Genomic DNA, 20,187 nt, shown 5'->3' with positions numbered 1-20,187 from the left:
GTCACTTTCTAAAACCACTTTTTTCATCAATCTTTATAATATGAAAAAGCACAAAGACCAGGGTTAGGGGAAAGACCAAACAAAAGCCAGTGCATGTGAATATGAAACAAACTGAGGTCAGTTTTAAATGATCAAGAACTGAGCAGTAGAGTCACGAGCCCAGACCTCAAGACAGGGTTCAAATTCAGATCTCCTCCTCCTTAACTGTGTACCCTCTGGGCCTCAGTTTCCTTGTCTGTACATTGAAAATATATATATATGGGGCACCTGGGTGGCTCAGTGAGTTAAGCATCCAACTTCAGCTCAGGTCATGATCTCAGGGTTTGTGATTTCGGGCCCTGCATTGGACTCTGTGCTAACAGCTCGGAGCCTAGAGCCTGCTTTGGATTCTGTGTCTCCTCCTCTCTCTTACCCTCCCCTACTCATGCTCTCTCTCTCTCTCTCTCACAAAAATAAATAAACATTAAATTTTTTTTTAAAGAAAACAAATATGCCATCCTCACGAGACTACTGAATGGAACAAATTAATACATATGACATTTAAAACTGTGGCATGCATGTGGCTCCTGAAAAGAGTCTTATAATGTGGCTAATGCCGTGGGAAAATTGAACTCGTCATTTTCTTTTCTTTCTTTTTTTTTTTTTTAAACGTTTATCTTTTTTTGAGACAGAGAGAGACAGAGCATGAATGGGGGAGGGTCAGAGAGAGAGGGAGACACAGAATCTGAAACAGGCTCCAGGCTCTGAGCAGTCAGCACAGAGCCCGACGCGGGGCTCGAACTCACGGACCGTGAGATCATGACCTGAGCTAAAGTCGGAGGCTTAACCGACTGAGCCACCCAGGCGCCCCACTCGTCATTTTCATTTAATTTATTGATTTAAATTCTTTTTTTTTTTTTTAATTTTTTTTTTCCAACATTTATTTATTTTTGGGACAGAGAGAGACAGAGCATGAACGGGGGAGGGGCAGAGAGAGAGGGAGACACAGAATCGGAAACAGGCTCCAGGCTCTGAGCCATCAGCCCAGAGCCTGACGCGGGGCTCGAACTCACGGACCGCGAGATCGTGACCTGGCTGAAGTCGGACGCTTAACCGACTGCGCCACCCAGGCGCCCCTTGATTTAAATTCTTAAACTACACTCAATTGATTTATTGGAAAACTTTTAAATATGTTTGGAACACAGTTAATATGAGAATCTATTTTTCAACTATAAATTTTATAAAATCAAAATACTGATCAAGTGTATCTTATATAAATTAGCATCTGAATGGAGATACACTGTAAATGTAAAATTCATGCATGTCAAAGACTCATTAACAAAAGAGCATAAAATATTTCAGTAATAATTTTTATATTGATTATATGTCAAAGTGGTAATTTTTATATATTAGTCTAAATAAGTATACTATTAAAATTAATGTAAGCTGTATCTTTTTATTTCTTTAATGTGGCCATTAGAAAATCTTAAATCCCTACTATGTGGCTTGCATTACATTTCTATTAAACATTGGTGACTTAGAATAACACCTAACACATAGTAAAGAAAGTGTGCAATAAATATTATCTACTATTATTCTTATTAATATTAAATTGCTGGGTGCAAAGTGATTTAGGGGCAAGGGGAGAGGGCTAAGTTTCCCAAAACAATTAAAATACATCGCTACCTCTGGACCCCACCATCTAGCAAAGGAAAACCAGACTGTCCACAACAGCTCTCTAGGACACAAATTATTTTTTTTTTTTTTTTTTTTTTTTTTTAATTTTTTTTTTCAACGTTTATTTATTTTTGGGATAGAGAGAGACAGAGCATGAACGGGGGAGGGGCAGAGAGAGAGGGAGACACAGATTGGGAAACAGGCTCCAGGCTCTGAGCCATCAGCCCAGAGCCTGACGCGGGGCTCGAACTCACGGACCGCGAGATCGTGACCTGGCTGAAGTCGGACGCTTAACCGACTGCGCCACCCAGGCGCCCCTAGGACACAAATTATTAAATATCTGGCTGTGAAAAAAGAAGACTTACAGAAAAAAAAAAAAATCCACAGAGTGTATTAAAAACCTTTGAAATTCCTTCTACAAAGCTAGAGACATCAGAATTAATTTGTGTTAATCACCCAATTAAACTAAACCCAGATGAAAACAGAAAAAAAAAAAAAAACACATTACACAAAGAACCCACATAGACTGAAGGCAAACATCTGCTGTTTGTGGATGAGCGGTTCTGCTCCTGCTGGGTCCAGACCTGATCCGCCAGGACAGGGGGTCTGGCCTTGGTCCCTTGGCCTCACCCAGAATGAGAGCCAGCTGGGCGAGGAACAGGGGATGTTTGGGTCAAGGATTCGAAGGTCATAAAGAATGGGCAGACACACGGAAGAGACAGGCAAGTCGGGACCAACTCTTACCAAGATGAGAGCCAGGAAAAGGGGGCCTGGTGAAAGGATGCACCCGACAAAACAGGTTCAAGAATGTTCACAGAAGCACTAGTCCTAATAACCAAAAGGCTGGACATAATCGCGCAAATGGAGATAGTCAATGGGAGAATGGATAAAAAGAGTGTGGTAGAGTTGCATAATAAAGAAGAAACTCCTGCTAGACAGAGCATGGATGAATCTTACAGGCAACACACTGCAGTAAAGAAGCCAAACACAGAAACCGAACATACCGCATGAATCTGTGTGTATGAAACTCAAGAAGAGGTGACCCTTCCCTGTGTAACAAGCGTCACAACGGGGAAGGCCTCTGCAAGAGGGAGGCAGGAAACATCTGGCTGAGGAGGGCAAGAGGGAGCCCCTGGGGAGTAGGAAATTTCTCTATCTTGATCTGGGTGTGGGTTACATGGTGCACACACAGCTCAAAATTGATGAGCTGTCCACTCTAGACGTGCGCTTTTTTACACATGTTCACTGAGTGGCACGCTTCGGATCTGCACACTTTGTGTACACTGAACCTAAATTTAAAAAATAAACACTAATGTTTTTCAAAGTCCTGTGAATAAATCACTCCATTTTATGCAAAGTAATCTATTCAGTTGAGATTTCTTTCCAAATGGCATCACACAATGGCTCCAAATGCTTGCATGAGTGCCCAGTGTGGGGATCACAAAACACTGCAGGAAGTTATGTGTGCCATTTCTTTCCAGAAGCCCACACCCATGCGATAACACATCAAGATGTGCTCTAAGGGGTGATCTTCCATATGAGTCCCTGCTCTTGTGAGAAGGCACTGGGCACCTGTTCAAAGTAGAGAGTTTAGGGTGCCATCTCCCACAGTTCTCCGTCCTGGAGTCTGAAGAACCCACAAAATGATCTTTGCAAAAGGTCCACAAGGGATTCTGAGTGGAAACCATTTACACATGGAAAAGCAACTTCTGTGACATGCAGCATAACTGACATTTAAGTTGTTCTGGGTGAGAAACTGGACTTTGCAACTTGAAGAAGTGTCGTAGCAAGTTCTGTTGCTGATCTCAGCCCGATCTGCTAAGAATGCCAGGGTAATCGTCACTGTAACGGCAAGGACAAGAAAGGCTTACATATAACACATTAATATAGAGTGTACTGGATCCAGAGGAAAATGACCACCTTTATGATGCCTGTGTTGTTAGATTCTTTCAAGGGGAAACCACAGCTATTTGAAACTAACTCCTGTCATCTCTGAGACACAGACAGCTTGCTGGGGAAAGCTGTTTCTGGCTGGCAAAGCTGGTGCTATAGAGTGTATTACATGACATATTAGAAACGTATAGCTGTTTCCACCCTCTGCAAGTAACAGAATATCCTGGTAATAAATATCTACATGCCACCTAGGTCCATGTTTCTTTTCCAGTAGAGATGCCCACTTGCTAATTACACTGTCTTACAGATACATACTTCTTAAAACCATCACCTTTGCTAAAAAGAAAAAAACACAAAAACCTTGAGGCTCTGCTGCCTGGAGTTAAGAGAAACTGCTGTCATCCTTAAATAATGCAAAGGCAAAATCAAGCAGGATGCTAAGGAAAAGTAATCTCCTAAAACCTGCTGTTGTGTTACAAATGGAGGGGCAAATCCAGCACACCGCTCATAGTAACTGTTGCTAGGTAGACTGGGCTGGGAAACATCACGCTAAAGGGGTCAATTGGAAATTAAGCTAAATTCAAAACTACATATGAAAAGCTGGAGAGGAGAACACACCCACACCGAGGGTTCATTTGAAATAACGTGATCAATCAAAGGGAGAAGAGGAAAATGCATTTCAACACACGGAATTCACTGTGTGCCATCTTTCAATTCTAAGACCAAAAAAAAGACAGGTTTCTCTCCTATGACATATTCACACCACAGTACAGATACTCAGCGGGCCCTTTCACATAATTTTTCAGCTGAATATAGGACTTCTGAGTCATAAAGAAAGTATTCGAAAACATTTTCTACTAAGAAATAAAAGCATGTTTCAAAAACTTGCACCTCCTGTTCGCAATGAAGATACTTCACACTCCAGTAAGTGACCAGGTTCTATGTCTGTGAAAAACGTGGTGGCATCACTAAGATTCACCCTCTCCCCCCACTACACAGTGCACAGCATCTGTGGCCAATGGTCTTGACCTCACCCCCAGCTCCAAAGGTGGGCCCTGGTTCATCTCAACTCATCAGGGTCACGCCTTTCCTTGATTTAGACAACCCAAGCCAAGGCCAGTCAGCACACGGTATCTCCTCGGCCCCAACAACTGGTTTAGAAATGCACCAATCTGTACAAAGCTCGGAATTCTGTCAGGCACTCTGAAACCCAGACACTTTGAAACTTAGATGGTATGGTAGGTAGATATAAAAGTAACTGCTGCTCTCGCTTTGCCATTCCAAGAACAGAACACACGAAGATGAAGTCAATACAACAAAAAGGCAAAACCAAGAAGAATCCCAGAGAACCAGAGCCCTGATTAAACCATGCCTAAATCCCATGCTACCTCCAGACCATTACTCTTCTCTGAGCTTTACCACTTAAGCAAGTTTGGAATTGGATTTTCTGTTACTTGAAATAAACAAACATAAAATGCTATACCATAAAGTATCTTAGAATTAATGCCACATTGGAGCATGAAATTATATACTTTTGAAAGCTTCTATATACATAATTTTTTTTTCTGCCCAATTGGCAAGATACACACTACTTACTGGCAACCCAGTTTTATGTAAAAGAGGATGGACTCCCAGAAAACCAAACAAAAAACAGTTAACGTTACTGTAATGCCTACAGTGCTAACTATGTGCTGGATGCCACACTAAACTTCCTACATGTGCTCATCTGTCACTTTACGTGACAGGTACAACTCTTGTCTGCATCTTGTGGTGAGATTTTGAGAAACAGAGAGGTCAATGGGACCCAGGTCAGAAGGGTGTACAGGCAGAGTTCTCTAGGTGAGGCAGGCAAGAGTCATCTCCTCACTCCACGCCCACCCCCTGCCCCCAGCACACCTTCCTCTCAAACTCACAACTGCTAGAACTCATCCAAGGTGAGTTAGATGTGCTCCGGGGTGACACGAACAATAAACGGATCTGTACCATGAAATGGTCGCTTTTTAAGACTCCCCGCCAATGAAACCAAGTGCCTACACTTTAGCACACCCAGTGAGTTCAGGTGTACATAAAGCATACTTTCATATGACCAGGCAATCTTTTCCTCCCTGACCGTGGCAATAAATATGCAGTAAGAGCCCGTCAACGCACATGCCTCGCTGCAAAAGATCAGAAGGAAAATCCCCTATGTATTCAAAATAATTTATCGCATGGTTCCAACATTTAACAGTGTGCATTTGACTTATTTCTGAGCCTTGTGCTCCAGAAACGTTACTCAAAAGTAAGAACCAACATACACTTGCATTGCCTTTATTTACGATCGGTTCCTTCAGGCTGAAAACTGCCGCAGAAAATATGGGAGCCCTGGCATTATTAACAACATCAGAGCTGGTTCTGTAAATCGCCCGCTTAGCCTCTGACCCCGCCAAGTTCTTCAGTCAACCTCCAGTGCTGTAGCGTTGACAGTGGTCCCCCCAATTCATTATTGAGTCCAAGTTTTAGAGAACAATAACTTTATTACTCTGCCCTTCGTCAAAAAGCAGTTGCGAAGAGCAAAACTTTAGAAAAGGGAGAACACACCGTTTGATGGAAATTAACAGCCAGTGTCAACTTTCATGAGAAGTTGACAAATTAACAACTACATACTATGTCAAGTGCAATCACATCATTTTTCTCTTGCTTCAAATCAAGAAAGAGCCAATGAGATAGTATGTGTGAATGCACTAAAAAAGAGAAAAGGGCTTTGCACATGGGGCTTTGTAGATGACTTCTGTTCAAACAGACACAAAGTCATCCACATTAGTCTGCAGATTAAAGTGAGGAAACAAAGAAGTTCTTATGACACTCTCTCAATTCATCTATATTGCAACCCCTATCCCAAATCCTCTCTTTTCCGTACCATCCTCTATAGAAAGACAAGAATACGCACTCACACACAAAAACGCAGCTGCAAATCACTGAGGCTGGTTGGTAAGGCAACGGGTCACAGAGAATAGAGAAAAAGATTCTTGTGGTCAGTTGTTTTGCAAAAATGGAAGAAATCACTGCTCACCCTGTACCCATGCCATTGGGTAACTCCCTCACACCTCACCCCGGTTTTCGCCATATGAGTAGCTCTGGCCAAGGAGACATTATCAAATGAAGTACAAGTGAGGGCTGAAAAATGCTTGGACGTTGGGGTTCATCCTCCCTCAAGACCACCATATAAATGAGCCCGAGGATTAGAGACACATGACCAGATCATCCACAGTGGACACCAAGCCAACCACCACCCATGTGAGTGAAGCCATTCTGGACCGTCCTGGGAATCCGCTGAGCCAGCCTGTACCACAAAATCATGGGAAATAGTAAGTCTGTTAAAACCACTAGGCTTAAGGGCAGAATGTTATGCACCAAAAATCTTCAAACGTGTCCTGAAACATTCTCAGAAATGGGAGAACACAGTTAATTGAGTTCAACCGTTATTTGCTGAACACTTCCTACTTTTAAAACATTAGTACATAAAGCACTAGAATTTATGAGAGATACAAGAGCTAGTGATCATGTTCCCTGACCTCAAAGAGTTTACCACCTAACAGAAAGAATGGTGGGCATAATTTATTAACTCATTCGTAAACAACTTTTCTAGTAACGTACCCCATAGGGGCCTTTCTAGCTGTCCATTCAGTGCTCAGACCTGCTCTGAACAGCAAACAAAACAGAAGCTGTACCCTCATGGAGTTTCCACCCTAATGGATGTCAATTTTAAAAAGGCTTTCTATGCCTCTGGGGCTTTTCAAAGCGCTATACAGACAGACATTTTAATGCGCTTAGTATAAATTATCTTTTTAAGTATATTTAATTAATAAAATACCAGAACTGAAAAAGTAAGACATGTACTTTACATAATCTGAGACCTCATATATCAAACAATCAGAGGAGTGGACTATATTGTTGTGTTAATAAATCTATTTTTAAAGGAGAAGAGAAGAGGACCAGGTTATGGAATGTTTACAGAAGAACGTCCAATTTGGGGGAAAAGCCTTCTAGCACTAGGATGCAATGATCTCCATGAGGGCAGGGATTTTTTTGCTTTGTTCATGAGGTATACCCAGTGCCTCAAACTATGTCTGATACAGAAGATGCTCTCAATAAACATACATTTAATGAATGAGGGAGGGTGAGAGAAGATGGACAGGAATGGATGAATGGACGAATGGGTGGTGGGTAGATGGACAGGAGGGATACAATGAGGGAAGCTGGGGAGGCCACTAGAGGGAGAATATTTTTTAATTCAGTGTAACACTAGCAATTTCTTTATCAACATAGGCAGCAGTCCTATTTTATTAGGATATTGGTATGCCAACAAAAAATAAAAACAAAAAGCTCACCACCTTTTATCCCTTCTTTACCAAAAAGTTTTCAAAAGTTTGAAAATAAAGTTTTTAAAACTCAGAAAAAAAATGAAACTCACAAGGCAGTTACTGAGATCGTAAAGGCATGACCTGCACGTGGGCAGCATGAATGAGCAGGTGCTGAGCTGGGCTCACTCTCTTTTCACAATGAAAACCAAAGGGGAAAGAGCACTGACTTCTAAAATTCCCGCTGCAGCCAATCTCTGCTTGAATGGATACTTGGAAATTCAATGTATTATCTTCACGTAGCCAAATGAGCTCTAGAGACAACAGTCTGTATTTTTATATGCTACTACAAACTATAAACAATATGTGAGACTGTCGGAGGTCAGAATTTTGAACCATCAAATGCCCACACAGTTGCTAATAAGGAAGGTGACCCGTGGTTGAAAAGAGCTGTCTCCTCCTTAATCCAAAATCTGGGCAAAATCGATGTCCATAAATAAAATTCTATCCTAGAGCTACTACCCCCAGGTTCAGTTCTTGTACCAAGAAGAGGTCAAGATTAACTGCATCTAAAGGAGGCAAAGGCCACAAAAAGTGTCATCTCTCCCATGATTTCTTTGTAGGTTTTCTGGAAACCAGAGGATTCAGTGCCCTGGGCAGCAGAAATCCAAAGGCCTGCCACATGTCTGCTGAGCAACGGCCCCAGTTATTAGGGCTGTTTCCAAACTCATTACCCTCCCCGGTACACGTTTGCTCCACGAAATGGAAAACAGCAGACAGCCCAGGCAAAAAAAAAAAAAAATCTTTTATAGGTTGCCATAATCTTCCAGAGACAAAAGTTCAGTTGACTGATTCTATCATAAAACAGAAATAAGTTGGTTTAAAGTAGGCCTATCCATGAAACTTAAGCTCAGAAAATCTTAAACCAAGAAAGGATTCTAATTTCATTTTACTGTATTTCTTATTACTCAAAACATTGTGAAAAAGTAAAACATTTTCTTCCATCAAAGTGTTAGCCAGCCCTGCCATACTCCTGCTCTTCTCTTCCTCAGGGATGGAAAATTAAGACCCAGCACAATTTAAACTTAAATCATTTGTATATGGATCCCACTGTCACATAGATTCAAATATGCTCCATCCTCCAAATTCAATTCAACAAACATTGTTTACTGTGTGTAAGGAACAAAACAAAACAAAACAAAACAAAAAACTCCATGGGGCGCCTGGGAGGCTCAGTTGATAAAGCGGCTGACTCTTGATGTCAGCTCAGGTTGTGATCTCACAGTTGATGGGTTCAAGCCCTGAGTCAGGCTCTGCACTGATGGCATGGAACCTGCTTGGGATTCTCGCTCTCCCTCCCTCTCTGCCCCTCCCCCATTCACTTGTTCTCTCTCTCTCAAAAATAAACATTTAAAAAAAATTTTTTTAAGAAAAAAATCCGTATGATTAATGTCTGGGGTGGGGGTGGGGGTAGGGGGATAAAAACACAAAAAAACAACTTTCATGGAACTTATATAAGTAGCTCACTTATCAAGGACAAGTCTCTCCAACTAAGCAGCCTGCTTCCTCCCCGACCTACACTTGTGCCAAGTCACAGTCAGACGTTCTGTTCTGGACAATAAAACACAAAAGCAAGTCAGACGCTGAGTAATCGAAGAATATGCTTTCAGTAAGGAGGAGACCCTAGTTTTTTAAAAAATGAGAAGAGTAGCCAAGGCTGGAGGAATGCAAACAGAGAGCCCCCTCGGGGCCGCAGGCCGAACTTCATCATTAGGCTCTGGACAAACCCCGCAGAGTAGCGCTCCCTTCTGCCACACCATCTGTCAGACACTTGAGAGCTCTATGCTGCAGTCCAAACTGACTGTGCTTTATCTCGAAGCACAGAACTCAAGGAGTTATTTGGAAGTCAGATAACACCTTTGAGCATTTTTTTTCATCCGTTTATAAAATGCTGGAACAGAGAAACCAAAACGGGTACAGAGCAGACACACCAAAGAAGTATGTGAAGGGGTCGGGTGAGGGGGAAGAAAGTGGGAATGGAGAACTCATTCGGGGACTCATTACTTGAAAAAATTCATCAACAATAAAACATACGGGATTTATAAAAAGCCACGCCAAAAGGCCCCCAGGAGGCGCATCAAGTAGCCACTTTATAAACCACTTCAAACAGTAAGCAGTCAGCACAATATGGAAGCTATGCAAAAAGGGAACGATACACCAAGGCCTCAGGAACGCATTGATCCCAAGGCTTGTAGATGCTGGATTTATCACAACATTAAGTTCCAAGACCCAAGAGAGTTATCACGGTTTAGCACAAATTCAGCCAGGATGAAAAACACACCGGGGCAGTATTCGAAGAGACTAGAAAGATCAAAAAGAGAAGAGTCAACCCAGATTCTCAGGAGCCGGCACAGCACGTCAAGAGAGTGAGATGTGGGACTGACTCTGCTATCAGACCAGGTTGAACCATGGAACAGAAGCTGCTTCAGTGCTTACATCCCAGGGGCTTTAAAACAGAGAATTGGTTACTTGGCTGAAGGAGGAGCTGGGAAGCCACTCTGGATGGTAAGGCCACCCAGAAACTGACACCAGCAGGAACCAGCATCACCCCTGGGCAGGAGGGACACAGGGGCAAGGCCAGGGCTGGGCCACACGAATGCTACAAGAAGCCTGAGGGGGAGACGTCTGCTTTCTCGCTCCAATCTCCAGGGGAGTCCCCCAGGAGCCTGAGAAAGGGTAGCCCCCAGGGGCCGGCCCCCCCCCATGACCATGACCCAAGGCAGGGCCGGAGAAGTAGGGAAAGGGATCCGACGGCAAAAAAGCCCAAGACTGCTCCCCACCTTTCCTCAAACTGTATGGTGCAGACCTGCCACCCGGGCACCTTAGATTCTGACTTAGCTCATCTGCAGTGGAGCCTGAGGGCCAGCGATGCAGATGGTGCTGGTCCAGGAGCCCCAGTCTGGCGAATATCTAACTGATTCAAATGAAAGGCTGGACCATAATCCAAAGGAACACAGCCACATTCCTTCTAAGGATAAAAACACACCCTCATGTATAAGCCTTTCAAAGAAGAACAAGGAACATAAGGCACAGGTAGGAACAAGACCAGTGCATGCACAACACTCCGTGTTACTTCTTCCCCCAGACTGTCAGATTTGTGTGCTTCAAGGTTATGGCTGAATTGGGTCCCCCTAAAATTCAGCTACTGAAGTCCTCATCCACAGTACCTCAGAACATAACTGTATTTGGAGACGGGGACTTTATGTAATGACACTAAAATGAAGCAGTTAGGGTGTAATATGACTGACGTCCTCGTAAAAAGAGAAGACTGGGACACACACAGTATGAGCAGCCGTGCAGGCAGGCACACTGAGAAAAGACCACATGAGGACACACGCCAAGAAGAGAGGCCTCGGGAGGAACCAACCCTGCCGTCACCTTCATCCTGGACTTGAGGCCTCCAGAGCTGTGAGCAGATAAAGTTCTGCTGTTTAAGCCCCCTGGTCTGTGATATTTCGTATGACAGCCTAGAGAGTTAATATAAAAGTCTTGGTTTGGGTTTTTGCTTCTTGATACCACTTTAATGAGGTTAAGTTTTCGCTGCTTGCCTGCCCAGTGAGAGGCAGAGTTCCAGAAGCTGGCTTACAGAATAATAGAGACAGTCCTAACCCAGACCCTGCTCCTATTTAGGGGGAGAAACCAAGGCCACCAACCTCAGATGATGATGGATGCTGTGACAGAGGCAAAGCCAAATGCTCTAAAGGCCCAAGGAGAACAAAATCATTCCAACTGGGAGGTGGGGTGGAAGTGTGAGCAGGGACAGAGCTTCCACAGGGATTCTGATGGGTCCAGAAAGCTGAAACATCTAGAATGCTGGAGCAACACAGGCAAAGGCCAAGAGTCACCAAGAGACCCGATGCGCAGGTGTGCGGGGACCAGCAAGACGTCTGGCAGGGCGGGTGCAATGGCGGGGGCCCAGGGGCAGGGAGAACTGTCAAAGTAAACAGAGAACTGAGGAGCTCACTACCTCTGGGAGTCTGAACTCTAATTTGCAGAAAATGAAGATTAATGAAATAAGGAAAGCAGGTTAAGGGCAAGAGAGTGGATATGCAGAGTCCATTGTGAAGGATAGTAAAACTCTCATTACCTAACTGCCTAAGAACAGCCTCCTCAAGATTAACATACTTTCTACCTTCATTAGCCACTTCCAAAAGAACTCTTAGAACTTTATTATCTCTTCCCCTGTTAACCTGGATCTAGGGAACAGGTTGCCATCCACCATGATATCCAAGCTAGGAACCAGAGTATGTGATGGTTGTGGGTAAGTGTCACAACCCAGTGAGTCAGAAAGAGAACTGAAGCCTGAGATCCAAGTTCCGCAGATCGAAGCCTGAGGCTCCGTCACTGCCACCACGGTGCCACCAGTCTGGCTGCAAATAGCTATCACCCTTTGTCAGAGCATGAATCTGGCTAGCAGCCTTCTGCTCTCCCTCCACCCCCACTCAGGAGGACCTTGGATCCCTCATCCAGAGCAAGGGAAGCAACAGGCCCAATGAAAAGAAAGGAACAAAGTTACTCCTTGGCTTGTGAGCATCCAGGATCCCAGCCTCTAGTGATTTCCAGGGAAATTAAGGAACTTCCAAGCGTAATTCACATGAATCTGACTTTAAGAGACCTTTGCCTTGTACACTGACTGAGAGTCCCATCCCTGCAGGAAAGGGGGCTCTCATTTACTCCCAAAGCACCTCCATGTGGCGTATGCCAATGAACTAATCTCGGGTCTCATCACTGACTGAGGAGATGCAAGCATACAGCACCGGCATCTCAACGCCAACAAAAACCAATGTGACGCCTGACGAGATGGGTTATGCCCCTCTCCTTAGTCCTCTCTTCAAGCAATAGCCATGTGGCTCCTCTGAAATGACTCGCCGATAAACTTGGACAAGAAAAAGAAACAAGGCAGACAGGTGTGGCACCAACAAACACTGAATCAGCCCTGGTCTCTCCCTTTATCCCCTGGATGTTATAACTCTCATCTGCCTGTTCCCCAAAGGACTCTCCTTGGATGTTCAGAAGTGGGGTTTGGAAAGGATGATAACAGGGAAACTGGCAGAGTCAACAGTTGGGTCTTGACAGTGAACATAATCCTGGGAACCTACTGGTTCACTGGGCCTGTCTCTACAAAATGTGCTAATTCGGTATAAGAGCAAGTTCCCACAGTTTAGCACAGGCATGTGCAGACTGAACTACTGATCTGAAAGCACGTTTGCATTTACACCCTGGCACCGCCTTATTGTGAGTAAAATATCCTTCTTTCCCCTTTGCTTTTTAGTTCAGTCAAGTGACTTGCTTTGGTCAATGTGATGCTAGCGAGCACGGCGCAAGCAGAAGCCTGAAACACACCTGCATGACTCGGCATGCCCGCCTGTACCTTGGCCAAGACCATGAGAAGAGCACGCCCCAGAAAACCAGCCGCTCCAAGAGGATGAGGGACATGTGGGGCAGACCCGGAACCCACCGACAGCCTGGAGCCAAGCCCAGCCAACTCCCAGCCAACCCCCAGCCAACCTGCACACGCGTGAGAGAAAACGTGGTTTTAAGCCACTGAGTTGGTGTGGGTTCTCTGCAGCATTATTAGAGCAATAGCTGATAAAGAACCATCTGACAACAGAAATAGGGCAAGGATTCCACAGGTTACCGCACAGATACAAACTCATCGAATAACACTCATTTTCCTCATCAATTTCCAAACGCTTTCAAAAACAGCGTTTGAGTAGCCGCCTTCTTTCCTTCACCTCAGCCCTCAGGCACCGTCTTCCAGTAAGAGAGGAAGACCGCCCCTAAAACAGCAAATATAAGCAGAAAATGACTACAGATTTAAAACACAAATACCAGCAGAGAAATCTAAAATGGGCTTGCAAGAGCGAGAGACAATTTGAAATTTGAAATAAAATTAGCCAAATAAAATTTGAAATATCATTAGCCTTTCTCATAATCTTTGACACCTAGCACACAACACATTTCCATTCTTCTCATCTGAATAGTTATAAAAAAATAAAAATAAAGATTTATGAATAATAGAATTGGAATTGGAGGAGAACTTAGCCTCAGGGCCCAAAAATCACCTTATGAAAAGGCCCACTGCCTCCTGTGCTAACAGATACTACATGCGCTAATGACTTTTCAAAGAGCTATCTCGTTTCTCTGTTCCTTAAACGGAACAGATTTCCGTCTTCTCTCTTTGCAAATTTACTGAGGTGAGTGTACATCGCGTCATGAAAGGTCAAACGACGTGGGCTTCCCAGGCAGGGGCTGTGGCACTGCTCCTTAGAGCTGATGCAGCTACCGGATGAAAACTACCCATGTCTTGGGGGTGCTTGCTCCACACCGGACTATGGTACTTGCAAATGCAAGTGAGGTCTTTTGCTCAGTCTCCTGAACAAAAATCTATTGACGTGGGAAATGCTGAAGAAGTACTTCAAAATAATATGACACTATCATCAGAATCAGGAGGCTCCCCTCCAGAAACCCTTACCTTCTGTAACGGGAAACATCATCTCTCAGACCATCACAACCCACCCCCACTGAGAAGCACAGCTCAACCTCCCACCTTGTGAGAAAGTCTTGTTAAGCCTCAAAGCAGGCCAAGCTGCCTAAATGGCACGTGGAGAACTTTACAGCATATGCTGCTGACCTCTTTCAGAGCTGTCAGGCACAAAACTACATGGCTGACCCAGGCCTTCAAGAGTTTGCCCCCATGAAACGGTTAAGTGGGTGTCCCATTTTTCATATATAGGGTAGAGTTCTGCCAAGACATGCAGCTAAACCTGGTCTCTCCAGCCTTACCTATGGTACAGGACATTTCACTCTTTCCAGAATACTTTGTCTGAATAGGCCTCAAAAACAAACCCAGGATTCAGTGGTCTCTGAATCCCCCTCCCTCATGTGTGAAGTCAGACACTATCAAAGCTTATATTCCGGTCCGAACCTCAAATGTCGTTGAGGTATTGACCCTCAATAGAGGACTCAGGTTTTCTGCCAACTCGGGAATAGCCGGAAACACGAAGAAGCGTGTATTTTGAAGCACAGAAAATGAAAATTGGAGGCCACTGGTGACATCCTTTCACAATTAGCATCGCCAAACATGCAGACCATCTCTGTCTAGCCCTTGAGACACACACACACAAATTCCAATAGGAAATTACTAGTTTCGTAATCTGAAATCTAGCCATGCTATGCACACACATTCTACAATACTGACACAAGACTTTTTTTATCCCTCCCCCCCATTTAACCTATCACTTTTACATTGGGTTTAACAAAAGCAGGAAAGCAAAGTGGATGCCCTTGAATACTAAGTGGAGTGTAATATGTGCTGAATCAAAAATGGAAAAACTCCAGCAAGTAAAAACAAACACCTTACATATCAGCAACCCCTCTGCATGTGAAAATACACACCTTTAATGTCTCATAGCTCTATTTCCTGTTTCCATTTCTTCAAAATTAAACCAGAACCCAAATCCCCCAAAAGTCACTGGTCTTACCTTAAGCAAAGCATGTAGTAGCCATATATCAGGTAGAAGGGAAAAAAAAGTTTTATCTATTTAAGCCAAGATAGTAAGGTTAAGGCACCATATTACAGTCCTTACTTTCAAAATATTTTGGGTTTCATTCCACTTATTTGTCCATTCCTTGGTCAATTCTTGAACCTAAAAGGAAAAGTACACATGTGTGATTGCTTCATTATCCATTATTGTGGTTTTCTTCTAGAAAGTTTCTAAACTCTTATAGCTTATGGAAGGATGTACGATATATATCTTTAATTACATAGTAATTTTGATCCCTGAAAGAACTATCACCAAATATAAATCAAATAAGCTGATCTCATTCTACAACCTACATTGTAGCAAAGGAAAGAACAGGAAAAAAAAAAAACTGTCAAGTTGCCTAGAGTTTTACAACAGTCTTTTTCATGGTATACTTAAGTGAAAGCTGCTTCCTTGGATATTAACTAAAAATTACAAGTTCAAGAATGGGAATGTCCCATTAAATGGGTTAATTTTTCCCGATTATACACTAGGTCCTAAAAAAATAGTGATTTGCTTTTCTTTCTAATTAGATGGGGTGATTAAATCACCTTGGATGCTGCAGTTTTCTTTAAGAGATAATCTGCTGTTTTAGCTCATTAATAGGACTTATAAATCTCATTCTATCTTAAAAAAGAAAAAAGGTAGCTCTTTAACTCTTTTAGTAAAAGCAAAAATCTTTTGATGACAATCAGCTTCTTTCCAGTCTGCTGTAACCTAGGGGAGAAAATATCCCCCCAATTGTTGAACACAGCACAGTTGGAAACCGCTCAAGTCTAATAAAAATATTTTGCTGGTTCCATAAAACTTTGTAAATGGTCCTAGTAAGTAATTCATTAAGAAGCAAACAGTGATATTAGATTGAGAGGTAGGAAAAAAAAAAAAATGTGTCCTGTAAAAATGAATATCCCTGAAGCTAAAACAGAGTGACTCCCCCCAGGGACGGGGTAGGATTGGACAGACAGATGACACTCGTCCTTTCAAAGCCTTCCTCCTTCCCTACTTTAGCAGTTCTGCCACTTCTCCGCTCCCATCCCATCTGAACGTACTGCTCTTGCAGCTGAGACATTAGCTTATTTAACCAGGCCAAAGTGCATGCCGGGAATACACCTGCTTGCACTCTCACTGCCAACAGCAAGACACCCCCCACACGCCACTGACTATATAGCAACTGGAGGAGGTGCTCATGTCAGACACCTCCCCGACAGAAAGCCTTTGTTACTGACAAGTGGGGAAACTGAAGGGACAGCTTACCGGAGAGGAAAACCAAACCACACCTAACCCACCTATACTCAATTGTTCGGCAGTCATTCATTTTACTCCATTTAGCCCAAATAGGGCTGACTAAGTTAAAAGAATACCGCTTCATTTTCACTAGTTATTAAAATCAAAATCAATCATCTTCTTGGTTAAAACCACATAAATGAAAGAAACAGGACCGACCCTCTCTAGTTTTGCTTTTTGTGTGTTTTTAACGGTTTGCAAAGACTGTCCTGAGCTGTCTGGAACTGCACATTCACTCCAGTCTTTCGTCTCATCCCTTGAGTGATGGCAACTTCAGGCTCTAATGATGGCAGTTAAAGCCACCTGGCTATCAGGGCGTGTTTTGGAAAAGCTTTCAGAGAGGCAATGTTCCGAGAGGGAATGTTCTGCCTTTTCTCCCTACAGAAGAAGGAAGGACTGGTATATTGAATTTACCAATTTATAATCATCGGTTCACAGATTCTCACTGGCAATTTATCGGACAAACACGGCATTCAATAATAAATGCTTCTGCATTTCACCAAAAGGTGTGTTCTCCCTGAAGAAATGACAAGCCAATCAATCCTTTTCCAATTCAATCAAACCATTCTAGCTTTAAACAAATTGTTAAGTATGCCTTGGGTTTATTTTACTATGGATTTTAAAGCAAATAATCTTCATTTACAAAATAGACCAATGAGTGATACCACCTCTAGCAAATGACCAGGTGATAAGATTTATAGCTAAACAGACAGCAAACGATTGTAAAAGGTCAGCAGAAAACTAGATTAAAACCTAGAAATTGTTATGAACGAGATACGTAGTCATTTCTGTCACAGCATGTGTAATGCATTCAAATTAAGATGTTTATTGCTTTCTATTAACTTGCTAGGTATTCCTGAAAACTATTACTAAGAAACAATATAAGACTATATCCATTTCGAAGCACTCAAAATTAGAATTTGAAGCACTAAAATACAAAATTTCATCAGAAAAATAGGGAGTAAGAAACTAATGTTTTTACTCATGCTATTATCAGCAAATTCATCAGCATAATTACCCAGGGAAGTGTCAACAAGTTCCTAACTACAAGCCAATTTATATTTTCAGTATTGTGTACTCTTCAAAGAGCTTTACCAATAGAATCCAATTTTCTTTCTCAATCTGCTGTAACCATTCAGCACAGTGAACAAAATCCAACCCAAAAAATGTTCTCAGTGCCTGTTTTTCTTTCACAGACGACTCTTTTTTTAAAAAACAAAAATAGTACAGAACCAGGTCAGCCATGAAACTGGCTTTCAGAAAGAGCCAGCATACCAGCACTCAACGTCAGCCCACGACATCTCCAGAGCCACTCTCTCTCTGGTCACTCACTGCCACTCCCTCTCCCTGCTTCAGCTCTCCCTAGCTTAAGGGAAACTAAGCATCCACGTGGAGTATTCAGAGATTCCCCCAGGGCTGCACTTCCCACTGGAAACAAAGTAAAGGGATGACAAAAAGACTAAACAGTGGCCATTCTTCAGCTACGGTTAAGCTGTGGGGACCACCGCTGTCTCATGAATGTTGAACATGGCCTCCCTCGACTCGGGGCTCCTGTGTGCTCTGAAGTACCGAGCAGCCTCCTGGCCTGCGTGTGAATTTCAGTTGCAGTAACCATCATGTACCAGACAATCCCATTTAATAAGTCACAGAGGACACGATGAGATACACCAAGAGTCAACCATTGTGCTTCTTTAAAAATGGGGTGAGGCAGAGGGAGGGTTCAGTGAAATGAAGAAGGAAAATGAGTTTAAACAGCAAGTATTAAAAAGCGTGCACTTAAAATAACAGTGAAAAGATTTTTAAAAAATAACGAGTCAGGCATCACTTACTCTTGCTTCATTCTGCTGAAGTTTTTCCTCCATACTTAAGGCTGTGGGGGAGTCTAAGAGGGCAATCTACAATTTAAGCCATAAAAGAGAAAAGTAATTAGTAAACAGCAATAATCTACAGGAAGGATTTGTCCATGATTAATAAATTATCAAAAAGAGCCAAATAACTATTAAGCAAAGGTGAAAAGTACTGTCCCACAACCACCCCAAAAGTGTCAGTCATCACTGAGTCTTTAATCAATAGGGTACATATCTCATAATATTCAAAACCATAGCATCCTAGCAAACCCACATTTGCAATACAAATCAGTAAAGCAAAGGAAAAAGACAAACATGTTACATACTGACATTTTACCAAAATCAAACACGGTCTAAATCCCTAAATCTGAAAGAATTCATCTGTTCTGAATACGCACAATGTACAAAATTCAAAAAGAAGCATAAGTCTTGCTCAATCACAGGCTTCTGAGAATTATACATGTTGATACATGCAAATGAAATTTAGTTTCACTGCTGGATTATACTCCATGTGTGGTATGGCTACCCATTTCTTTATGCGCGTTGCAAAGGTATAAAGATTGACACGTGAATGACAAACACCAAAATCTGGTTGGAACTGGGACAAGACACAGAAGGGGAAGCACAGGGAGCCAGGTAGGACACAGAGGGGCTCTGACTGTATTCGGAACTCATAATCTGAGAGGTAGGGACACAGTGCTCCCTAGGATGTCATCAGAAATAAAAGAAAGGGGTCATATAAAAGGCACAGCATGTGGAGGGGGTGGGGGTGTGAGGACTTCTGGGTGGCTCAGTTGGTTAAACATCCCACTGTGGCTCAGGTCATGATCTCGCAGTTTGTGAGTTCGAGCCCCGCATCAGGCTCTGGGCTGACAGCCTGGAGCCTGGAGCCTGGAGCCTGCTTCAGATTCTGTGTCTCCCTCTCTCTCTCTCTCTCTCTCTCTCTCTCTCTCTGCCCATCTCCCACTTGTGCTCTGGCTCTCTCTCAAAAATAAATAAACATTAAAAAAAAAAAACTTTCAAAGATACAGCAGAGGGGACATAGTCAATGATATTTTAATAGCGTTGTGTGGTGACAGACGGTAGCTACACTTGTGAGCAGAACATCACAAGATGTTGAATCACTATGCTGTACACCTGAAACTGTGCATCAGCTATACTCAAGTAAAAAATTTAAAAAACAAAAAACAGAGAGGGTCTTCCTCCCTCCCCATCCACAGGCAACCACTTTTTCCCAATATGCTGTGTAAACCTGAAGTCATTCTGGTCATATGCACACATATTTTTGTTGTTTTTTAAACAGCACAAACACTAGCAGAACACTATTCTGAACACTGCCATTTTCGCTCAACAATATATTCTGGAGAAAATTCAGTACAAATAAAACCACTTCGTTCTTTTTAACAATTCCAATTCACCATTCAGTATTCCATATATGTATACATATATATATATACATATATGTATACAATATTTGAATATTCAAATCATATATCCATATGTATGAATATTCCATAATTTATGTCAGCACTTTCCTAGTAATGGAAATGCAGGGTTTCTTTCTAATCTTCTGTTTTACCAGCA

General features: G+C 42.7%; 1 protein-coding gene across 11 annotated transcripts in view; it reads right to left on the bottom strand.

The window, feature by feature from the left end:
• KIF16B (kinesin family member 16B) overlaps window positions 1-20,187 on the bottom strand; it is a 289,482-nt gene that overhangs the window by 206,757 nt on the left and 62,538 nt on the right. For all 11 annotated transcript variants that reach the window (XR_015249352.1, XR_015249353.1, XR_015249348.1 and 8 more), the window contains 2 exons: window positions 18,586-18,651; window positions 15,536-15,595 (listed from right to left, as the gene is read on the bottom strand). Coding sequence is in view for 5 of the 11 variants with exons in the window: in XM_086701642.1 (XP_086557768.1) it covers window positions 15,536-15,595; window positions 18,586-18,651 (126 nt within the window). In the remaining 6 variants the exon portion in view is untranslated. The remainder of the gene's footprint in view (window positions 1-15,535; window positions 15,596-18,585; window positions 18,652-20,187) is intronic.

The sequence above is a fragment of the Puma concolor genome, chromosome A3 (assembly GCF_028749965.1).
Source record: "Puma concolor isolate L17-30 chromosome A3, mPumCon1.1.hap2, whole genome shotgun sequence".
In the NCBI taxonomy this organism is placed as follows: domain Eukaryota; kingdom Metazoa; phylum Chordata; class Mammalia; order Carnivora; family Felidae; genus Puma; species Puma concolor.
This window is presented reverse-complemented; position numbering and strand designations above follow the sequence as displayed.